Here is a 20750-nt window from a genome sequence, read left to right on the forward strand (position 1 = left end):
CCTGGGCGCTGTCACTGTGAAAGCATTCTAAAGGTAGCAAATAAGAGAGGTTCAGTGTTAAGAAAAACATACACTGTAAATATGGCACTAACCGCTAATACAACCTTGTTACACTGCACTTGCCAATGCAAGGAAAAACTACTAGGATCTATAGCAATAAGTCTGTGTGGGTACAAGCTCAGAGATGCAGTATATAAATAACCAATAATATATAAACAAATGATTTGCAGTGGAATGTTGCCTGCTCACATCCTCAATCTTTTCTCTACAGACCCTCAGCTGGGAAGATTGTTGGCGCAGGGCTACTGTTTGCTGCAGGTGGCATTGGGGGCACCGTGCTCTATGCTCACTGGGATCCAAAGTTCCGTGAAAATGTTGAAAAGTCCATACCTTACTCTGACAAACTTTTTGATCTTGCACTAGGACCTGCACCCTACAACCTGCCAGTGCCAAAGAAACCGGTAAGCTTTTGCCTATAGTTTTACTCTAAAAATTTCCAGTGGTCAATACAGGTCTATACACAATGAATGACCATACACACGTGTTTAGAAAGCTAGCAGGCTAACAATGCACAGGTAGATTAACTGCTGAGAGCATGTAAAAGTAATAAAATATCCCCCATTTTTTTCCTTGCTTGTGGGAGTTTCTTTGGTATGCTTCTTTAAGGGGAGCTCCATCCAAAAGGGGAAGCTCAGCTTGTTTGCGCCCCCACCTTTCTGGGGCGGAGGGTGGAGTGGTTATCTGGTTTTGAGAGGTACCCACTCCCACTTCTGACCTTGCCGTGGCCAAGTCACCCGGAAGTCCGCCTTCCCCCGCCGGGCTATTCACAAACTGCAGTGTGCTTCACGCATGCGCAGTAGGGAAGCCGCAAGGCTTCACTGCCGATTTTTTCCCTTTACAAGAAATGGCGGCAGCACCGAGAGTCGATTAAAAAATCGGCTGAGGTGAAGACACCGCTGGATTTGTGGACAGGTAAGTGTCCTAATATTAAGTCAGCAGCTACAGTATTTGTAGCTGCTGACTTATTTATTTCTCTGAAACCAAAAAAAAAAAAAACTGAATTTTACTTTTGCTGGCAGAGATCAATTGGGTTTGGAGATCAATTTTTTTTTATTTATTTGATCCCATGGTTTGTAGGTGGCTGTCACGGCTGCTGAATCCAATAGCTGGTAGTGGAGATTATCCTGTCCAAGCTGTTGGCAGCGATATGGGAATCAAACCGTTTTCAGTAAGCCCACAAGCTAAATGAGAGGAAATCGAGCCGTGTGTGTCTAGCTTTACTCCACATGGAATAACCTGCTCTTCAAATATCCTCTTATGTTTGATCTTCATTTGAAGGAACTGTTTTCATTTTCAGCATGAGAAGACTGGACCCTTAAAAATCTCCTCGGTTGCAGAAGTAATGAAAGAATCCAAACAGCCTAAAAAAGAGACTGTAGGGGCACCACCAGCAGGCAGTGAAAGTTCAGAAGGTAAATCCATTGTGTGGCAAAATAAAGGCTGGAGGGTGGGGGCACACATCCTGCATTAACTGCTGTATACAATTTGTTTCCTGGAGCCCCTGTACTACAGTATAGCAACAAGAGGGCAGCACAGTGGTGTAGTGAGTAGCACTTTCGCCTAGCAGCAAAAGGGTCGCTGGTTCGAATCCCGACCACGACAACATCTGCCTGGAGTTTGCATGTTCTCCCTGTGCCTGCGTGGGTTTCCTCCGGGTACTCCGGTTTCCTCCCACACTCCAAAGACATGCTGGTAGGTAAATTGGATCTTGTCCAAAATTGGCCCAGTATATATATGTATATCTGTGTGTCACGATCCTACGGGGTAAAATGACCGCACCAGCCAAGCTGACACTGGCTGGAAAAAGCGCCCAGAGGCGATTCAGTTCGCATGAGTAGCGCTATACAAGTCATTCATTCAGAGATACCGCTGCTTTAGGTCAGTCCACGCTGCAACATCTCGCACACCTCTCGGAAGGGTGCTCACCCAGCTTACATGCTGCACACAAGGTAGAAGAGAAATCCCGGATGGCCCGCACGCCAAACATAATTCTCTTAATCCAAAGGCAGTGCACCAAACAGTGGGGGGGGGGGGGAAGCAAGGTTGACACGTTTCGTGCATTAGCGCTTATTCATAACCTATCAAGGGAAGCAAGGTTGACACGTTTCGTGCATTAGCGCTTATTCATAACCTATCAAGGTCAGGTCTAAGCAGCAATGCACAAAACGTGTCAACTTTGCTTTTTTTCCCCCCACTATATGGTGCACTGCCTTGGATTTTTTTTACATGTTAATAAAGCGGATTAAATTTGGAGTACAGCCGTCCAGGATTTCTTCTACCTTGTACCACAGTAGTCTTATACCTCACAGGGTGGTGATGGTACTTGTTTTTTATCTTTCCCCCCAATGTCTGTGAAGTCATGTGAGATTCCAGGCAGAGATCTGTGAAAGAAGTGTGGAGAGGGGAGTTTGTAGACCTCTTATGATTAGCATGCTGTAAACGTTGGGCTGTCTTGTATATTGTCTCTGTGCCAACCTGCAGTCAGCAGGGCTATATTTATATAATGTACAGTATATGGTCATTACTTTTTTAGGTCCAAGCAAGGTGCCCTCTAAATCCATTTAATGTTGACTGTCAGAAATGATTACAGGTGTTAATATATCTGGGAACCACATTTTATTACTTCTCCAGCTCCTAGGTGAGGGTGACGACAACATTCTCCCCCTGGTCAGATCTCAGATTGTTGAGTAACCCAAATTTCACAAGACCAACCTGAACTGTGCTGCAGCGTCATCTTGTGAGATTTGGGCTACTCTGCATTCCCCAGAATCTTAAAATGGTTGTAAACCCTTGCATATACTGTGTGGAGGGACTATCCTCAGGTGGTACACGCATCTTATTACGTTCCATAAGTTGTATTGGTTTATCTGTCTTCTCTACATCTATTCAACAAACTGAATTTTAAAGATTGGGTGAGAGTTCAGAAATAAGGGGGTGGAGAGCTGAGGTTACACTCTGCACAGCTCAGTGAGGAGAGCTCTTAGGGGTGGTTGGAGGGAAGGGATACACCCCCTTCACAAAGCACACAGGAACAGAGCTGAGACTGTCAATCAGCTGGAGCGTCCTCCCATCACCATTTTTTCTCTTAGGCCCCATACTCACAAGCAAACATGTCTGCTGAAACTGGCCCGCAGGCCAGTTTCAGCAGACATGTTTGGTCGTGTGTGGGCGCGAGCGGGCCGAATTCCAGCAAACATTTGCCCGCCGGGCCTTTTCCCAGCGGGCAAATATTCCTGGACTTGTTTTAAAACAGCCCGCTGGAATTCAGCCCGCTCGGACATGTACGGTCGTCAGTACAGACCTACCGTACATGTCCAGGCGCCCGCCGTCCCTCGCATGCGTCGAATGACTTCGACGCATGCGTGGAAGCATTTTAAAGGCGGGCCGCCCACGTCGCCGCGTCATTGTCGCGGCGACACCGCGTCATCGACGCGGCGACACCGCGGACACGCCCCGCGTATTGTTTACGCGCGGACTTCTGTACAACCATCGTACAGAAGCCCTCTGGCAGACATGTATGGTGAAAACGGTCCGACGGACCGCTTTCACCATACATGTTTGTCCGTGTGTACCCGGCCTCAGTGTCAGAAGTGATTCATGCTGATGGCAGAAGAACCAGGCAGCAGACAGAAATGTTAGTGTCTCTTAATAGAGACAAACGCACACTATAAAGGGATATACTTTGTTCATATCTGAGAATTACTGGTGTGGGCGCGGTGCGTCTTGAAGTCCTGCAGGATGCATCTTTGGCGCGCTTTTGAAAACTTGCGCATCTTATTGAATAGATAGAAATCGCGGTAAAAGCACACAGCAAAGTGCATTTTTTTTTTAGTCTCCTGTCCATTTTTCACAGGTACAGGACACCCATCTGAAACGGCAAAATCGCGGTAGACGCATGCGTTTCAAGGGCTTGTGCAATTGCAGACATCGCATGTGATTCGCACCGCATTGCTGGACAGATCACATGCAATGTCTGTGCGATGCAAATTCAGCCATACATATTGTATGGCTGAATTTGCATCGCATTTGGACCAAACTTGTGCAGGATCCCTCCCCTTTTTTTTTGTTTACACCCATGCGATCCGATTCCTGTCCAAATTCACAGTTCACATCGCAATCTGTGAACCGATCTGGGGGTGTCCTTAACTTTGACACCAGGAGCGGTTTGCAGAGAGCAGTGTGAACTGCCAGTGATTCAGGTGCGATGCAGTAACCCGCACTGGATTCACAGGATTTCCCGCATCGCACCTGTGTGAACCGGCCCTTAGTGTGATTTTGATACAGAGCAGTTTGAAAGGGCCCTAAAGCAAAATATTACAGAGCAAAGGTTTTCTGTTTCCAGCTCTGGTGTGTTTATATCTATTAGTAAGACACATCAGGCTTCATTTCCAGGTACGTTGTCGGCTACATCACTTGGGTGCAATAACCAGGCTAATAGCGGAGGTATATTATTTCATATTGCCTCTAAAACATGACTGTCGCTGACATTTTTGCAAAGCATGGGGGCGTTGGTGCTTAGAATTAATTACCAGCATTGCTGAGGTTAGTGGTTCAACAGCCAATAGGAGCACTTGCAAAAATTGTAAAATATGCTTGCGTGCCACATGCCCTCCATCCAGAATCGGCTCTGTGTTCATCACTGTGTTTTGGATGTAAGCTCTAGGGGCAGAGACTGGTGGAATTTGTCAGCACTATGTAAAAAATAATTTCTGTTGCTTTCAGTGTATTAATTTACTTGTTTCTTTCTAGCTTCATTGCATGTAGCACAGATTCTTTCTGCAACCGGTGATGCCCTTTCAGTCCCAGCTCCTGTTGTGCATGAAGAGGCGACCTCCAAGGCACCGAAAGCAACGGAGCAGAAACCAGAACACCATGGTAGCTCAGGTACTGTCCACAACTGCTACATCTAGTGTCAGGACTTTGGAAGTGTCTGAACAATGCTCGTCCCAATACTTGTAATGACCTTGTGATTGCTCACTTAGATGTGGTATTTCACTGCTAAGCATAGACCTCTGTGAAAAACAGTCCTGTAAAAGTGTAAAGAAAGGATAAGTGGTGTTATGAGTAGAATATGCCATAACACATTGGCCATGAGAGCTGTGAGTTAGGAATATGGGTGCTTTAAATCTGTAGGTTAGTGCCCCCTCTTCTGCGGCTCGCCCAGGCCTTCCTGTCCCACTAGGTTGTCCGAGCGACCAGCCGCCACGTCCGCCAACTGGCCGGAGACACGAACGAAGCCGAGATCTGCTTCCATCAGGTCTCGGATCTAGTAACCCGAAAGTGATGTCATGACATCACTTCCGGTTTACAAAAGACTTAAAGGTGCTAAATTTAAAAAAAATTACAGTAGTCAACGCGGCCAAACTTGGCGTTTTTTAATGTTTTTAAATGCAAAGGAGGGATTTGGGTTCTTATAGACCCCAGATCCCTCCATAAAGAGTACCTGTGACTAGGGCTGCAACTAATGATTATTTTCATAATCGATTAGTTGGCCGATTGTTTCGATTAATCGATTAATCTGATAATAGCCTTAAAAAAAAAAATGAACATTTAAAAAAAAAATTGGGCCAATTTATTGTTGGGCAAATTACAAAACACAAATTGCTGCAAAAACACATTACATGCTTTTCTGCAGCTTCTCCATTGAAGTATATTGAACCAAAAAAAAAAAAAAAATAGCACTGTTTTGCGTTAAGTCCTCGCCCTTTCCAAATACGCAGCAGCTGAAAAAAAAAATCATGGACGTCAACATGTCCCATAGGAAAACATGTAGATGAACTTTAGTGTGTTTCTGAAAAAAACAGAAGTGTGACCCAGGCCTGAGATGTTTAGTAACATAATGGTTAAAAAAAACAAAAATAAGTACAAAAAGCGCAAATAATCGCTACTGTAAGGGGTTCATTTTTTTACTGTGGGACAGTGAAAGTAATATTTACAGTAACGATTTGCTTTTTTGTACTATAAAGGGCTAATTTTAGTTGTTTTAACCCCATTATGTTACTGGCCGATTAATCGAATATGAAAATTGTAATAGATTAATTTCATAATCGATTAGTTGTTTTGGCCCTACCTGTGACTGACTTCTACTGTCACAGGGATGTTTCATTCCTTCTCACAGCAATTAAAGTGATTATACTTTTTTTTTTTTTTTTTTATTGGAAAAAAAACCCCATAAAAAGCGATCCATCCCTCCGTACTCCCACGCAAAAATGAACGCATACATAAGTCGCGACCGCAAATGTAAACAGAGATTTAAAACACATGTGAGGTATTGCTACGATCGTTAGAGCAATAATTCTCCTCTGCAACTCTAAACTGGTAACCTGTAGAAAATGTTAATGCTTTGCCTATGGAGATTTTTAAGTACCGTAGTTTGTCGCCATTCCATGAGTGTGCACAATTTTTAAAGTGTGACGTGTTTGGTATCTACTCGGTGTAACATCTTTCACGTAATGCGAAAAATTGGGCTAACTTTACTGTTCTATATTTATATATTCATGAAAATGTATTAAAAAAAAAAAAAAGGCTTAATGCACACGATTTTTGGTGTTATTACAGCTTCTGTTTTTGGCTTCATAGGTGGGATTTTTTTTGTTTTGTTTTTTTCCTACAGTCAAACTCGCCAGCATGTTATCCTATGTGTCCATGCACACATAGGCTGTTATCTACTTTTTTTGCCTGGGGGGGGACGGGGACTAGCTCTAATGTAAAAAAAACACAGATAAACGTGGCTCACCAGTGTGTGTTTTTTAAATGGGTTTTATCCAGAATAGTTGATTTTTCTTTTTTGATTCCCCCCTCAGAAGCTGAGCACTGTAAGGAGTGTGAGCATGAGGATAAACACCATCTGAAGGAACGGCCTGCAGAGGAGGTGGCTGCTCGCCTTGTTCAGCAAGACAAGGCAGAGAGGGAGAAGATAGACTGTAAGTTATTCCGCGTTTTAAGGCTATTTACCTTACAGACTTGATCATTTTTAAAGCGTTTCGCCCATCTTTTTAATGAAGGACTAGTAGCTGTGGAGTAAGACGGAGCACACAGTCAGCTGCTGACCCAAATTAAGTGCAATTGGATTGCTGCAAATACCTGCAGTGGCTTTCATTCGCTTCAGTCTGTTCTGGTTGGACAATGCTTTGGTAGTGACTAGTACTGTCGAAGTTTGCTGTCCCCTATCTAACACATATGCGTTCCAGTTGGCCAGTAAGGCAGTCCATGCTATTGATGCTCCAGTGGGAATATATGGGGACAAGCTTCATCTGGGAAGCTGGGATTCAGTATGTTTAGTTTCCCTCCTTTGTGAATCACTGACTTGGACAGTATTCCAAATTTCACTCTTTTTTTTTTTTTTTTTTTTTTTTTTTGAGCGACTGACTTGGAATACGTTTTTGGTCCAAAGGTTTGACTTCACGGAGTCAGTGGCTTACTAGGTTGTGAAGCGAATGTTCACACACCCGTTAAGTCACATCTATAATAATCGTTTGAATAATCTGTACAAAAAGCAGTTGGTTGACTTGTGGTCGGTTTTCTATTTTTACAATAATAAAAGACATTGTATTGTAAATATTTTGTTTTTACGCTATGAAATTATGTTGTTGTATAGCTATAGCCGCAGTCCTGGAGGAAGCACTGGGTGGCACTGCCCGGATCACACTCCAAGCCATCTCATCCCAGGAGGCTGCAGTGCAAGCCGTTAACTTCCACGCCCAGAAACTGAGAGAGGCCATGGAAGACACTCAGGTGAGCAGAACCCCAGATACAGGAGGTGCTCTACTTCTTTCAATGTGTGGGTGTTGCCTGCATTTCACTTCCACACTCATTGTTTGAATCTTTTTCAGGTTCCTGCAGAGCACAAGTCCTTGCAGTGGAGGGATTTGGAGGATGCCTTGAAGGTGCGCAGCAGAGCTGTGGATGAAGCAGCAGATTCTCTTCTTAAAGCAAAGTTCGTATTCATGCTTTTTATCTTTTATCTATGAGCTTCAGCTATTCTTGCTGGGGTGTGTGTGTGTGTGTGTGTGTGTGTGTATGTGTGTGTGTGTGTGTGTGTGTGTATATATATATATATATATATATATATATATATATATATATATATATATATATATATATACTGTATATGCACAGTGCATATGCATGTTCTGACTATGCTTTGCATTGTGAATAAGTTTACCCTAATATTAATACCTAGTTTTATCAGCTTTTGCTGATCTCTCCTGGGAATACCATTTGCCTGGTTGTAGTAATGGTTCTTTGTCACTGACCTGGATCAAGTTTAGATATGAGAATTGCTGACTTTTCTTTGACACTCCTGGGCTGCATGCTACTTCTGGGTCATGGACTCTGTGGTATTGAAGCCAAACACAGCCATGTAATTAGCATTTTTAGAATTATTCTACCCTCATTACCTTCAAAGAGAAGTGTGGGATTTAATTAAAAAAAACAATAAACCTACATACAGTACTCGCTCCGATGCTGCTTCTGTCCCCCGCTGCCTGTAAGACGGAGAACTGAGCAATTAAATGCACTGGTCACTCGGTTCTCGGTCTTTAGTGAGCAGGAAATCCCTCCAGTGTCTTGACCAGCTCAGTGACGTCATCCGACAATGGGCTTTTGGCTGCTGTTTGCTGAACACGGGTCACTGAAGTGCAGAAATAAGTGCACTAATGTGACCCACAGGAGAAGTAGGGCCAAAAGAGATTTGGCACTACATCTCCTCTTAATATCTAGGGTACTTGATGGATGACTTGGTCTAGTTTGTCTTTATTTCTAGTATAATTCCAGTGACAAAGTTCTATGCTAAATTTTTTTTATTTTTTTATGAAAGTGGTTGTAAAGGCAGAAGTTTTTTTCTTTTTATCTTAATCGCTTGCCGTCTGCCCACCCACCATCAAATAATGGAGGGGCGGTGTGGCTCTCGTTCTGGGGCGCCATCATAGGCCAACCTCCCAGAATGGCCGCTATTGTGCACCGCGGCGATCGTGGCGACTCCTGATTACAGGAAAGCACCAGCAGTGCCACCAATTGGTGCCCATAAGTGATGCCAGTCAGTGCCACCTATCCGTGCCACCTAATTAATGCCCATTAGTGCAGCCTCCCAGCACTGTCTAGCAGGAGAGAAGACTTGATTATTCTCTGTTGCAGTAAAGTAATACTTACAGGTCACTGATGAACTCATTTTGGTTACTCTGCACTGTCCCCCTTGTTAGGTCATGAGCACTGTAGCACACCCGACTTGCTCTTTGTGCTACTTCTCTCTTCTAGTATGAGCTCTGCTGTACAGGAGTTTGTAAAAACGTGATACCAGGTCAAATTTAGGCATTTGCGCTGCTTGCATTTAAAATAATACATTTGTTATTTGTGCTAATAAATGCAAAGCTGCATTAATTTTGTCTATTGTGTGTGCATGTAGTTTGACTTTCATTATCAAAAAAATTGGCACATCTGACATTTTTCTCTGCTGTTGTCTGAACATTTTTTTTTTTGTAGGGAGGAGCTGGAACGAATGAAGGGTGTTATTGATGATGCCAAGAAGAACGCTCTTAATGGAGCCAAGCCTCACATTATTTCAGCCGAAGAGAACCTCCATCGTATGATCGTGGACCTGGATAACGTTGTCAAAAAAGTACATCTTCTACTTTGTATATGTTTCTTGGTTCTTTTTTTGTAGACTTTGGTATTCTGCACCAAGAACCCAAAAAGCAAAATGTTGCCACTTTTGATGCCTCAACTAAACCATAATCTGATACCTAAGACGTAATACTCTTCCTACCAAAACCAATGATTAAAAGGGGGCTAGATGATGCTGGATGTTCTCCAGCCAGAGGCTGAAGGAAGGGCTTAATCACGTTGTGTGTTCAGGTAGAAAATAGAATATCTCCCTGGTTTGCTGCAGATTTTAATGCACACTGTACAAAGCTCACATTGTGCAGTGAAATCCTAGTAAGCAATTTTAGTACAGTAAGGGAGCCTGCACAACTTTGCAAGACTGAAGGTAGTGAAGTTGGAGTTCAGCCATATGTTTTTAGCATTATTACTATTTTTTTTTTTTTTCATAGGGTGTGAATAATAGTACAGTATCTCACAATAGTCAGTACATATTTCTGTAAATATTTTATTATCTTTTCATATGACAACCCTGAAGAAATTACACTTTGGGCCAGATTCAGGTAGAATAGCAGCGGCGTAACGTATCATAGATGCGTTACACCGCCGCAATTTTTCATCGCAAGTGCCTGATTCACCAAGCACTTGCGTGAAAAATTACGCCGGGGTAAGCCCGCGTAATTTAAAGGGGCGTGTGCCATATAAATTAGGCACGCTCCCGCGCCGGACCTACTGCGCATGCTCAGTTTCAAAATTCCTGACGTAATTTTTTCGATCGGCGACGTGCGTAGCGTACTTCCGTATTCCCGGACGTCTTACGCAAACGACGTGAAATTTTAAATTTCGACGCGGGAACGACGGCCATACTTTATACAGCACATACGTGGGCTGTGTAAAGTTAAGGCACCAAAAACGACGACTAACTTTGCGACGGGAAACTAGACTAGCGGCGACGTAGCGAACGCGAAAATCCGTCGTGGATCGCCGTAACTCCTAATTTGCATACCCGACGCTGGTTTACGACGCAAACTCCCCCCAGCGGCGGCCGCGGTACTGCATCCTAAGATCCGACAGTGTAAAACCATTACGCCTGTCGGATCTTGGGGATATCTATGCGTAACTGATTCTCTGAATCCGTCGCATAGATACTCAGAAGTATCTGAGATACTCCGTCGTATCTCCGCTGTGAATCTGGCCCTTTGCTACAATGTAAAGTAGTGAGTGTACAGCTTGTATAACAGTGTAAATTTGCTGTCCCCTCAAAATAACTCAACACACAGCCATTAATGTCTAAACCGCTGCCAACAAAAGTAAGTACACCCCTAAGTGCTAGTTCACACCAGACGCAGTTCTGTTCAGTTCCATGCGCTTTTTTTTCTGCACTAAAAATGCATGCACAGTGTTTTCCATGTATTCCAATGGCTCTAGTTCACACCATGCATTTAGTTTCTGGTCAGTTTCTGTACCGGAAACTGCTTGTGTGAACTGGCCCTTGGTGAAAATATCCAAATTGAGCCCAAAGTGTCAATATTTTGTGTGGCCACCATTATTTTCCAGCACTACTTTAACCCTCTTGGGCATGGAGTTCACCAGAGCTTCACAGGTTGTCACTGGAGTCCTCTTCCACTCCTCGATGATGACATCACAGAGCTGGTGGATGTTGGAGACCTTGCACTCCTCCACCTAACCTTTGAAATGTGAGGGGTGTACTCACTTTTGTGAGATACTGTATCATGCAAAAGCATGCATGTAACTACATATTAAAATTATTGTAAGGAATAAAAATGCAAATAGAAGTGCATCAAATACGTACACTGCATAATCTTCGTCTTAAGGGTGAATGGGGGGCATATGCTTGGGAAAAAGGTGAATGTTAATAGTATCTTTGTTCACTACAGGTACAGGCAGCCCAGTCGGAGGCAAAGATCGTAGCCAAGTACCATGAACTGGTGGCCGTGGCAAGAGAAGACTTCCAGAAAGAGCTGGACAGTGTCACCCCAGAGGTGCAGTCTGGCTGGAAGGGCCTCAGTAAGTGTCTCTTCCTATTGGCTGTGCAGCCTGATCACAAAGTGCACTTTTATCCTCCTCTTTGTATATTAAATAAATATTTTTTTTAAATGTGTGACAAAAGGGTGTGCAGAAGGTATATCCAGTCTTCTGAGAACTTTTCTTTGTTTATAGATATGTGTCGAATATTGCTAGGTTCATTTAAATCCTGGCACAGCGCTTGTGCATCCCCCCCCCCCCCCCCCAGTGATTTGTCGCTTCTTTTAATCCTCAATCATTTTTTTTTGGAACTGCTATGCTAAAGTGTCTTGTGATTTTGTTTAGTTTTGTTGCGTAGGGATTGAGATGTCTGAGGTGATGGCAGAGAGCAGTCATGTGATTCTGTCTTCTTATGTTGGCTGTTACAACAGATCAGTCAGTGCCAACATAAGTAATCTAATTTTGAGCGTTTTTTTCCTGTCCTGATCGACATTCAGTATGTCCTGTAATTACAACGCTGCCTTTCTTTGCATCTTATTTTGTTGCTTTTGTTTTAGGATGCATTGCATTTAAACAGGTGGTCAGGAAGTGGTTACAGTGTTTAGGGTGACTTATCTGGGTTTATTTCAGGAAATGCATTAGATGGGGAAAACCTGCTATATCTTACAGCTATAAACATAAAAAGCTACAGCCATGCTTGTTCAAGTTTTCTTTCTTGGCTCCAACCCTGGATTTCTCAGAAGGCCCTGAGGTTGGAGCCCCTCATGTTGTGCTCCCCTTCATTGGTTAATGAACACAGTACACTAAGGGATGCAGACGGGGCACACCAGACTACAAAGATGTTTTGTGTATGCTGTCCCTGGTTTGAGTATTCTCCCAGCCGTTCTTGGCACCAGCTGTAGAGTACAGAGCTGTGAGGGAGCACAGGTAAGATGAGCATAAAAGGTTCAAAAGATGGACTTTTTGGAGACAATGTCATCTTGCATTACATGGGCATGCTGACGGGGTCTCTTTTAAAGATTGAGAATGTTCAGTGCCAATCCTGACCTCCCTGGGGCCCTAAGCAAAATGACAATTCACATTAAATTAAAGTTGAGAAGCGGGGGAGGGGTGTTCTGCTGTCAGAAATGACATCCTACATTAAAGTGAGAAGCGGAGGGTACTGACCTTTTACCTCTTCTCCCATGCAGCCAGCGAGTTGAGAAGCGGGGTGAGGGGCTGAAAATGACTTCTCAGGGCCTCTAGTAATTTGTGGGGCCCTAAGCGGCTTGCATAGTGAGCCTATAGGGCGGATGGGCCCTGAGCATGGTACAGAACTTTACAGCACTAGTTTGATATATGCAAACTTTTTTTCTTTCTTTTTATTTTTTTAAACATACGAATATAAGCTGTATGATGCTTGCCAGGACATTCTTGGTAATGAAAAACCCTTTTCAACATTTTTTTTAATATCAAAGAACCCTTGAAATAACCTGCCGGTCTCTGGGAACCCCTGCTAATAATTGCTCTATCTACAGCTGGTACATTAGTGGTAGAGATGCACCGAAAGTTTGGCGGTTCGAAAATGGTGGCAGATTAAAAAAAAAGGTGGTGATAATGGCGCCGAAAACGCCCACGATTTTACTGTGCTTATGGTGTTTCATAAGTCATGTAACTCAAAAACCACTTAAACGCACCTAGGTTTTAAAGGAGGAAAACTGGGGGGGGGGGGGGGGGGGGGGAATTCAGAATTTTAATATTTTACTACTACTATAGGTGGGTGGAGGACACACAGCAATCCCCCCCCCCCCCTATCAAATTGGCCCAGCTACACGGCAACCTCCCCCCCTCCCAGATCAGTTCAGGGTGACAGAGCAGACACAAACACCCCTTCTGCCTCTTCTATCACAATAGCTCAGGTGACTGGGCAGTGGAGACAATGCCAACCCACACTTCCCACCCCCTTATCACCAGCTCACTTCAGGCAGTAAAGGACACTACCATTACAATGCACAACCCCCTCTGGCTGGCTCGAATATAATATAATATATATAATTATATTATAAAAAAAAAAAATTAACCATTCGGTTTTTGGCCAAGTGCATCTTGAATTTTTGATTTTTGGCACCAAAATAAGTGGTGGGATATCTGGGAAGAATACTGCTTACATTTGCAGTCATTGGGAAGAATGCCCCCTTCCAGATGGCCAAAAGATGAATGGTGTTTGGTTATTTATCTAAGGAGCATTCATTTCTCATTGATCATGGAACCCCTTTGCAACCTTTAGGCCCCATACACACGATAGAATCCATCCGCTGAAAAATCCCAGCGAATGTGTTTCAGCGGATAGATTCTATGGTGTGTACACTCCAGCGGATCTGTTTCCGTGGATTTTTCTCCCATGCGATGGATTTCCAGCAGATAAATATTTGAAAACATGTCTTCAAATCTATCCGCTGGAATCCATCCCAACGGATGGATCCGCTGGTCTGTACAGACTCACCGGATCAATCCGTCCAAAGAGATCCCCCGCATGCGTCGTAATGATTTGACGCATGCGTGGAATTCCTTATATGACTGCGTCGTGCACGTCGCCGTGTCATCGCGGCGACGGCGCGACACGTCATCGCCAGAGTATTTCGGCGCGGATTTCGATTCGATGGTGAGTACACTCCATCGCATCAAAATCCGCGCAAATCCTCGAGAGGATTTATCCGTGGAAACGGTCCGCTAGACCGTATCCGCGGATAAATCCTCCCGTGTGTACGGGGCCTTAGAGGAACCCTTGGGTACCACCGAACCCTGGTTGAGAGGGCTGGTCTGGAATCAATGTGTTGGCGGTGGGTAGATTCTAGTGGGTTCAGATTGTTCTTGCCTAGTAATAAAAGGAGATGGAGAATGATTAGTATAAATAAAGATCAAGCAGAGTTTTGCATGTGTATCTGTAATAGATATTCTTCATTCATGAGAATAACCTGTAATTTCATTATATGAAATTACCCATTTACATTGCATGTTTCTCTGAATTCAGCGATAACTAGACTGCGTTTGTTGCATTTATCAGCATGTTAAGTGGAATAATGGCCTTGTTGCTGCAATGTGTGCCTGCAGCTGATGCTGGCTTTATGTATAATGCATGCCACACACTATCAATTTTGTTATATGTTGAATTAACAGAACAATCACAGACCAATTCATGCATGTTTACCACATTTGGGAGACAAACGGGCCACAGAGGGGCTAATCTGAGTTTAAAGTGGGAATATGTCTGAGGAATCGGAATGATGGTGTTCACTGCACAGGCACTGTCAGGGAGAAGACCACAGCTGTGAATGAGGCAGGATTGATGTCACGACCCATCGCTGTCCATGAGACCTCTGCACATCCATGGATTCTTTTGTAGAACCATCTTTGAACGTGGGGGGATATATACTTTGGGCCAGATTCACATATAATTACGTTGCTCTTGGGCAGCGTAACGTATGTGATTTACGTTACACCGCCGCAGGTTTACAGCGTAAGTGCCTGATTCTCAGAACACTTACCTGTAAACTTGCGGCGGTGTATCGTAAATGCGCTCGGCGCAAGCCCGCCCAATTCAAATGGGGCGGGCACCATTTAAATTCGGTGCGTTCCCGCGTCGAGCGTACTGCGCATGCTCCGTCGGGTAAATTACCCGACGTGCATTGTGCTAAATGACGTCGCACCGACGTCCTTTGCTTAGACGTTAACGTAAATGGCGTCCAGCGCCATTCACGGACGTCTTACGCAAGCGACGTTGATTTTTAAATTTCGACGCGGGAACGACGGCCATACTTAACATTGGCTGCGCCTCATAGACCCAGGGGCAACTTTACGCGTCGCAAAGGCTACAGAAACGTCGTAAATTCTCTGCGTCGAGCGCGCTTACGTTCGGGAATCTCGCGTAAATAGCTAATTTGCATAGACGGGGAAAACGACGAGGTGACACCTAGCGGCGGGAAAAAAAATTGCATTTAAGATCGGACAGCGGAAGAGCCTTATGCCTGTCAGATCTAATGGATATCTATGCGTAACTGATTCTAAGAATCAGTCGCATAGATACCCTGGGCCAGATTAGGACTTACGACGGCGCAAATGGTGTTGCGCCGTCGTAACGCCATTGAGAATCTGGCCCTTTGTGGATTGGTAATCCTCCTTCCCCTACCACTCTCAGGGATGGCGGAGGCCATGTTCAGCGAGTAGGAGGAAGAAAGTCTTGTAGACTTGCATTGGTGTAAATATCTGTAGGCAAAGGGCAATGATGAGCACATATCCGAGGAGGTGGTCAATCTTCTGATTGAGTGACTTATTGCTGTTTTGCATAGTTGTATGGCCTAACCCTCACATTGTCCCTTTGGCTCCTAGATTGGGCTTTCTCTCTCCTGACTTCTACAATAATTAATATAGTGTAGTATTTGTCATATTTGCCACAGTCCTATGTAATAACTGTATCTTTCCAGGTTGCATTTTTCTACATCTCAAATACCTCTGTGTATTGTTTTTCTGTGTTTGTTTGGTACTTCATGTTTATATGTCCTACCAGTTTGCATTAAAGCGGGGGTTCACCCTGTTAAAAAAAAAAAAAAAATGTTATTTTTTATTATACCATTACATTCGGCATCGTAGCGCGAGCTACGGTATGCCGGTCTTACATTTTTTATCCCCGTACTCACTGTGCTATGGATCATTGAAGATTCCGGGGAATGGGCGTTCCTATGGTGAGAGAAGGTGATTGACGGCCGGCCCTGGCACGTCACGCTCCTCCGGAAATAGCAGAAATAGGCTTGGCTCTTCACGGCGCCTGCGCATAGCCTGTGCGCAGGCGCCGTGAAGAGCCGAGACCTACTCCGGCTGTCTTCGGGGAGCGTGACGTGCCAGAGCCGGCCGTCAATCATCCTCCCTCTCCATAGGCACGCCCATTCCCTGCGGGAGTCGGAAACTTCAATGATCGATAGCACAGTGAGTACGGGGATTAAAAATTTAAGACCGGCATACCGTAGCTCGCGCTACAATGCCGGATGTAATGGTATAATGATGTTAAGGAGGGTGAACCACCGCTTTAAATCTTTAAACTGTGAGAAGGCAGCTTTGTATTCTATACCTGGATAGCTGCTAAAACTTTGTGAATTCCTGCTGACGCTTGCTAATACAATTAGCGGGTCGTTAAAGTGGTATTAAACCCAAAGCCTAAAATGTTTCTGCATTAGTTTTCTTTCTTTTAGGCTCCCCCCCCCCCCATCTGTCTTCAGCTGGTGATTTGGCCAGTGGCACAACTCCTGTATTGGAGGTCCCCACAATGGATGATTTGGGTTTAAAGGGATTGTAAAGGCAGAAGGTTTTTTTATCCTAATGCGTTCAATAAGATAAAAGCCTTCTGTGTGTAGCAGCCTCCCTCATACTTACCTGAGCTCCATCTCTATCCAGCGATGTCCATGAGTCCCTTGGCCATCTGGGACTCTTTCTCCTGATTGGCTAAGACAGCAGTGGCGCTATTGGCTCCTGCTGCTGTCAATCAAAGTCGGTTAGCCAACCAGGAGAGAGAGTGAGTGGGGCCGAACCAAACTGCTTGCTATGGGGGCACTTGACAGGAGGGAGGGGCCAGGAGCAGCAAAGAGGGACCTGAGAAGAGGAGGATTCAGGCTGCCCTGTGCAAAGCCATGGCACAGAGCAGGTAAGTATAGACCTGTTTGGTTTAAAAAAACAAAACAAGACTTTACATTGACTTTAATACCACTTTAAGATCTGTTCTATACTACAGTGGATTGGACATTTATGGGAATTAAGCCTAAAGAAGTAAACTGCAATTTTCTTAACACAATGCCTCCCAAAGGAAAGCCGTGGATGTCCTGAGCTGTGTTTTCTCAGTTTAATGCTTTTATCAAATTGAGATCATTGCAGAAAACTTTCACTGAAAACTGATCTTTTTATTCCTTCCTTTGCTGGGCTTGTGGCATACCTCCCACAGTGGGCACGTTTTTAATGTGAATACGCCATGTAGTATTCAGTGATGTTCCCACCCTGTTCTCTCCTGAAGGTACTTACCTGGTAGCAGCTCTAGGTTCTCTCTGATTGGCAGGACATTTTGCAGCGCACCACAATACATGGTAACTCTCACTATTTAGCTCTGTGATACAAAAAATGCAGCAGGTAAACTTTTTGGTCTGTTATGGTGCATTTGGGAGCCTGTATAATTAAAAGGCTGCCTTATCACAGCATATGTTAAAGCAGACTTGCTCCGCCATTCCCAATTTCACACAATTTACAATTTTACGATTTCTGAGTTTCTTGCCTAAATGAGAATGACATAACCCCCTAGCAGTCCGCAGCCTCCTGGGATGTTTGTGTATTGCACCATAGGAGGCTTCAGGTCATTCATCTGAAAATAAGCAAGCCTTGCAGCATGTCATCAGGGGACCGCTGTCTCTCCCGAGTTCTTGCAGCCAAACCCTTGATTGAAGATGCTGTGGCACATGTCTGGCTGCAAGCACCAGGACAGTCGTCTCCTGAAGACCCTTAGAAGAGACGATGGCAGCATGGGGCCACCATGATGATTGTCGGATTGCCTTCATCTGCTGGGTTTTATTGGGGACAGCTACTGTTAGATTTCAGGCCAACCTGCTAGGAAAATGGTAGCATTGCCATGAAATTGAATAGTTCTCTATGATTCATCCCTGTGTCCATCAACCAAGTCTGTAAACTGCAGCCAGATCAGAATAACGCTGCTGTTTCTAGTGGCTCTGCAAGAGGTGGTAGTAAAAGAGTAAACCGCGCTTAGGATAAATGTATGGGAGTAAATAGAATATGGAATAGATAAATAAATGGAATAAAATAACGGACTGCAGCCCCCCCTATTAAATACTCCCCGGAGGGAATATAGAAGTAGAAGAAATAAAGATATGGGGGTAGCGGCGCTGTCTCTAAAGTTAACTATTTATAGAATAGTATATACAAAATGGCTTAGTATGTGAACCAAAACAAATAATAATAAATACTATAATGAATGGTAACTAGGTCTGTGCAATAAGAGTGCCTTAGGGGGCAACGGTCCCCTCAACTGTGGTGTGATAGATGAAAAAGGGGTCACCTTGAAGTTACTAAAGATAAGTAGATATGTGCATGTGATTAAGGTCCTAGTGACCTTTACCAGAGTGCCCAGCAGATTGTACCGGTACTAAGCTTATATATACACAATCTGCTGGGCACTCTGGTAAAGGTCACTAGGACCTTAATCACATGCGCATATCTACTTATCTTTAGTAACTTCAAGGTGACCCCTTTTTCATCTATCACACCACAGTTGAGGGGACCGTTGCCCCCTAAGGCACTCTTATTGCACAGACCTAGTTACCATTCATTATAGTATTTATTTGTTTTGGTTCACATACTAAGCCATTTTGTGTATACTATTCTATAAATGGTTAACTTTAGAGACAGCGCCACTACCCCCATATCCTTATTTCTTCTGCAAGAGGTTAGTTCTGCAATATTACATGGGGGGGGGGGGGGGGGGGTGGTTCCCAAGCTAAGATCCTCGTAAAATACACAGACTTATTGATGAGCATTCTTCCACCTCCACGGGCTGCTCCATACCTCCATTATGGATTTATATATTTTTTTGTGTATTGTTAGGCGATCCTAAGATGTCTGTACACTGACCATACAGAACTACTTCGTAAAGCAGAATAGAACCTGTAGAGCAGCGGTCTCGAGCCTTCTTGGCACCGGGGGACAAGTTACATAGAAGAAAAAATTGCCAAGGATTCCGGGGCGGTGTGTTTGGGGGAATGGCTGGTCTTGGCACATCAGTCATCAATGATTAAAGTGAATTATTTCTATTATTAAATTGTCCTATATAATAGTTTAACTCGCCATAATGCAGAATCGGTAGGAGCCCTGAGCTTGCCACCGTTGCCTATCACCAGATGCAGTGTTTCACTTGACACAATTGCCTGCCATCAAATGCAGTTTTCTCTGTGCAGTGTATGAGCATAGGAGAGCAGTAACCTCCCCTGGAGACCGGGATTCTTCCATCCATTAAATCCTGTATCCCCCCCCCTGTGTGGCCCTGGGGATCAGCACTGTTAATTGTCTGGCATTCGGAGAGTTAAGTGCTATCGGGGAATTCTTTGGCTCAACTCGGCTGACTTTCCCTGATTGCTTTACAGACCTGGCACATGCGCAGTAGCTGAAGGGACACAGGAGGCAGTGCGGCCGGGTGTCTGGCAGGCCAAGGATCAGTACTGTTCTGCGACCCGGGGTTTGGGGACCCCTTTTCTTGAATCTTCTCCTGTGTATTACAGATGGAATTCAATTAATGCTGGCATTTAGGGAGCACATTATTGGTGATTTGCATCCTTTGTGGAAATACAGGTTGGTTTGCGTTGTACTGAATGTCCACATTTGTAGTGCATTGACATGCATATTAATGCGTTTCTCTTAAATTCATCGGAAAGCACATTAAGCAGAATACACAGAGGTCCCACAAGTCCAGATGTGTGTACAATGTGTAGCAGTTGTCTTGGCCCACCAGTGCTTCCAGGAATTGAAAGACTTTAGTGGGTAGTAAGTGGGAGGTATGCCATGGCCCTGCTCTGTGAGTGTGTATGTTAAGGGGGGGGGGTTGTTATCTCTGCATGTGGTGTATAAGCTTGTGCAGATTGGCGTTAACTTCTCTAAACCTCCTTTTTTCTGTTTCAGAGATTTCCGATGTAGGTGAGTCCTGTTCCTTTCTGTCTGTAACACCCTCACTTTACCTCTGTCTGTCACTGCTACTGCATGCCATTAACTTTTCACCGGTATGTCACCATTCCTCTACCGATAGTGTCACAGGGTAAATCGTGGGACTTTGTGCTTGTTTGAGCAACTCATCTTTTTCTAGTGTAAACTCATTTGAATGTGTATTTGCAGATTGCTATCCCTCTGCTTAACCACTTGACCACCAGGCCTATTCTGGCACTTCTCCTTCATGTAAAAATCACATTTCTTTTGCTAGAAGATTAATCGGAACCCCCAAACATTATATACTTTTTTATCAGACACCCTAGGGAATAAAATGGCGGTCATGGCAACTTTTATTTCTCCCACGGTATTTGCGCAATATTTTTTCA

At 44.2% G+C, this 20750-nt stretch overlaps 1 protein-coding gene across 3 annotated transcripts in view; it reads left to right on the top strand.

The window, feature by feature from the left end:
* The window catches only part of IMMT (inner membrane mitochondrial protein), a 51622-nt gene that overhangs the window by 15520 nt on the left and 15352 nt on the right, over positions 1 to 20750 (top strand). The window contains exons 3-11 of one of the 3 annotated variants that reach the window (XM_040335451.1): positions 272 to 461; positions 1358 to 1472; positions 4810 to 4944; positions 6864 to 6983; positions 7658 to 7794; positions 7893 to 7996; positions 9541 to 9676; positions 11556 to 11685; positions 20341 to 20355. In XM_040335451.1, coding sequence (XP_040191385.1) covers positions 272 to 461; positions 1358 to 1472; positions 4810 to 4944; positions 6864 to 6983; positions 7658 to 7794; positions 7893 to 7996; positions 9541 to 9676; positions 11556 to 11685; positions 20341 to 20355 — 1082 coding nt within the window. The remainder of the gene's footprint in view (positions 1 to 271; positions 462 to 1357; positions 1473 to 4809; positions 4945 to 6863; positions 6984 to 7657; positions 7795 to 7892; positions 7997 to 9540; positions 9677 to 11555; positions 11686 to 20340; positions 20356 to 20750) is intronic. The other 2 variants (XM_040335453.1, XM_040335452.1) reach the window with 2 other exon arrangements.

The sequence above is a fragment of the Rana temporaria genome, chromosome 1 (assembly GCF_905171775.1).
Source record: "Rana temporaria chromosome 1, aRanTem1.1, whole genome shotgun sequence".
In the NCBI taxonomy this organism is placed as follows: Eukaryota; Metazoa; Chordata; class Amphibia; order Anura; family Ranidae; genus Rana; species Rana temporaria.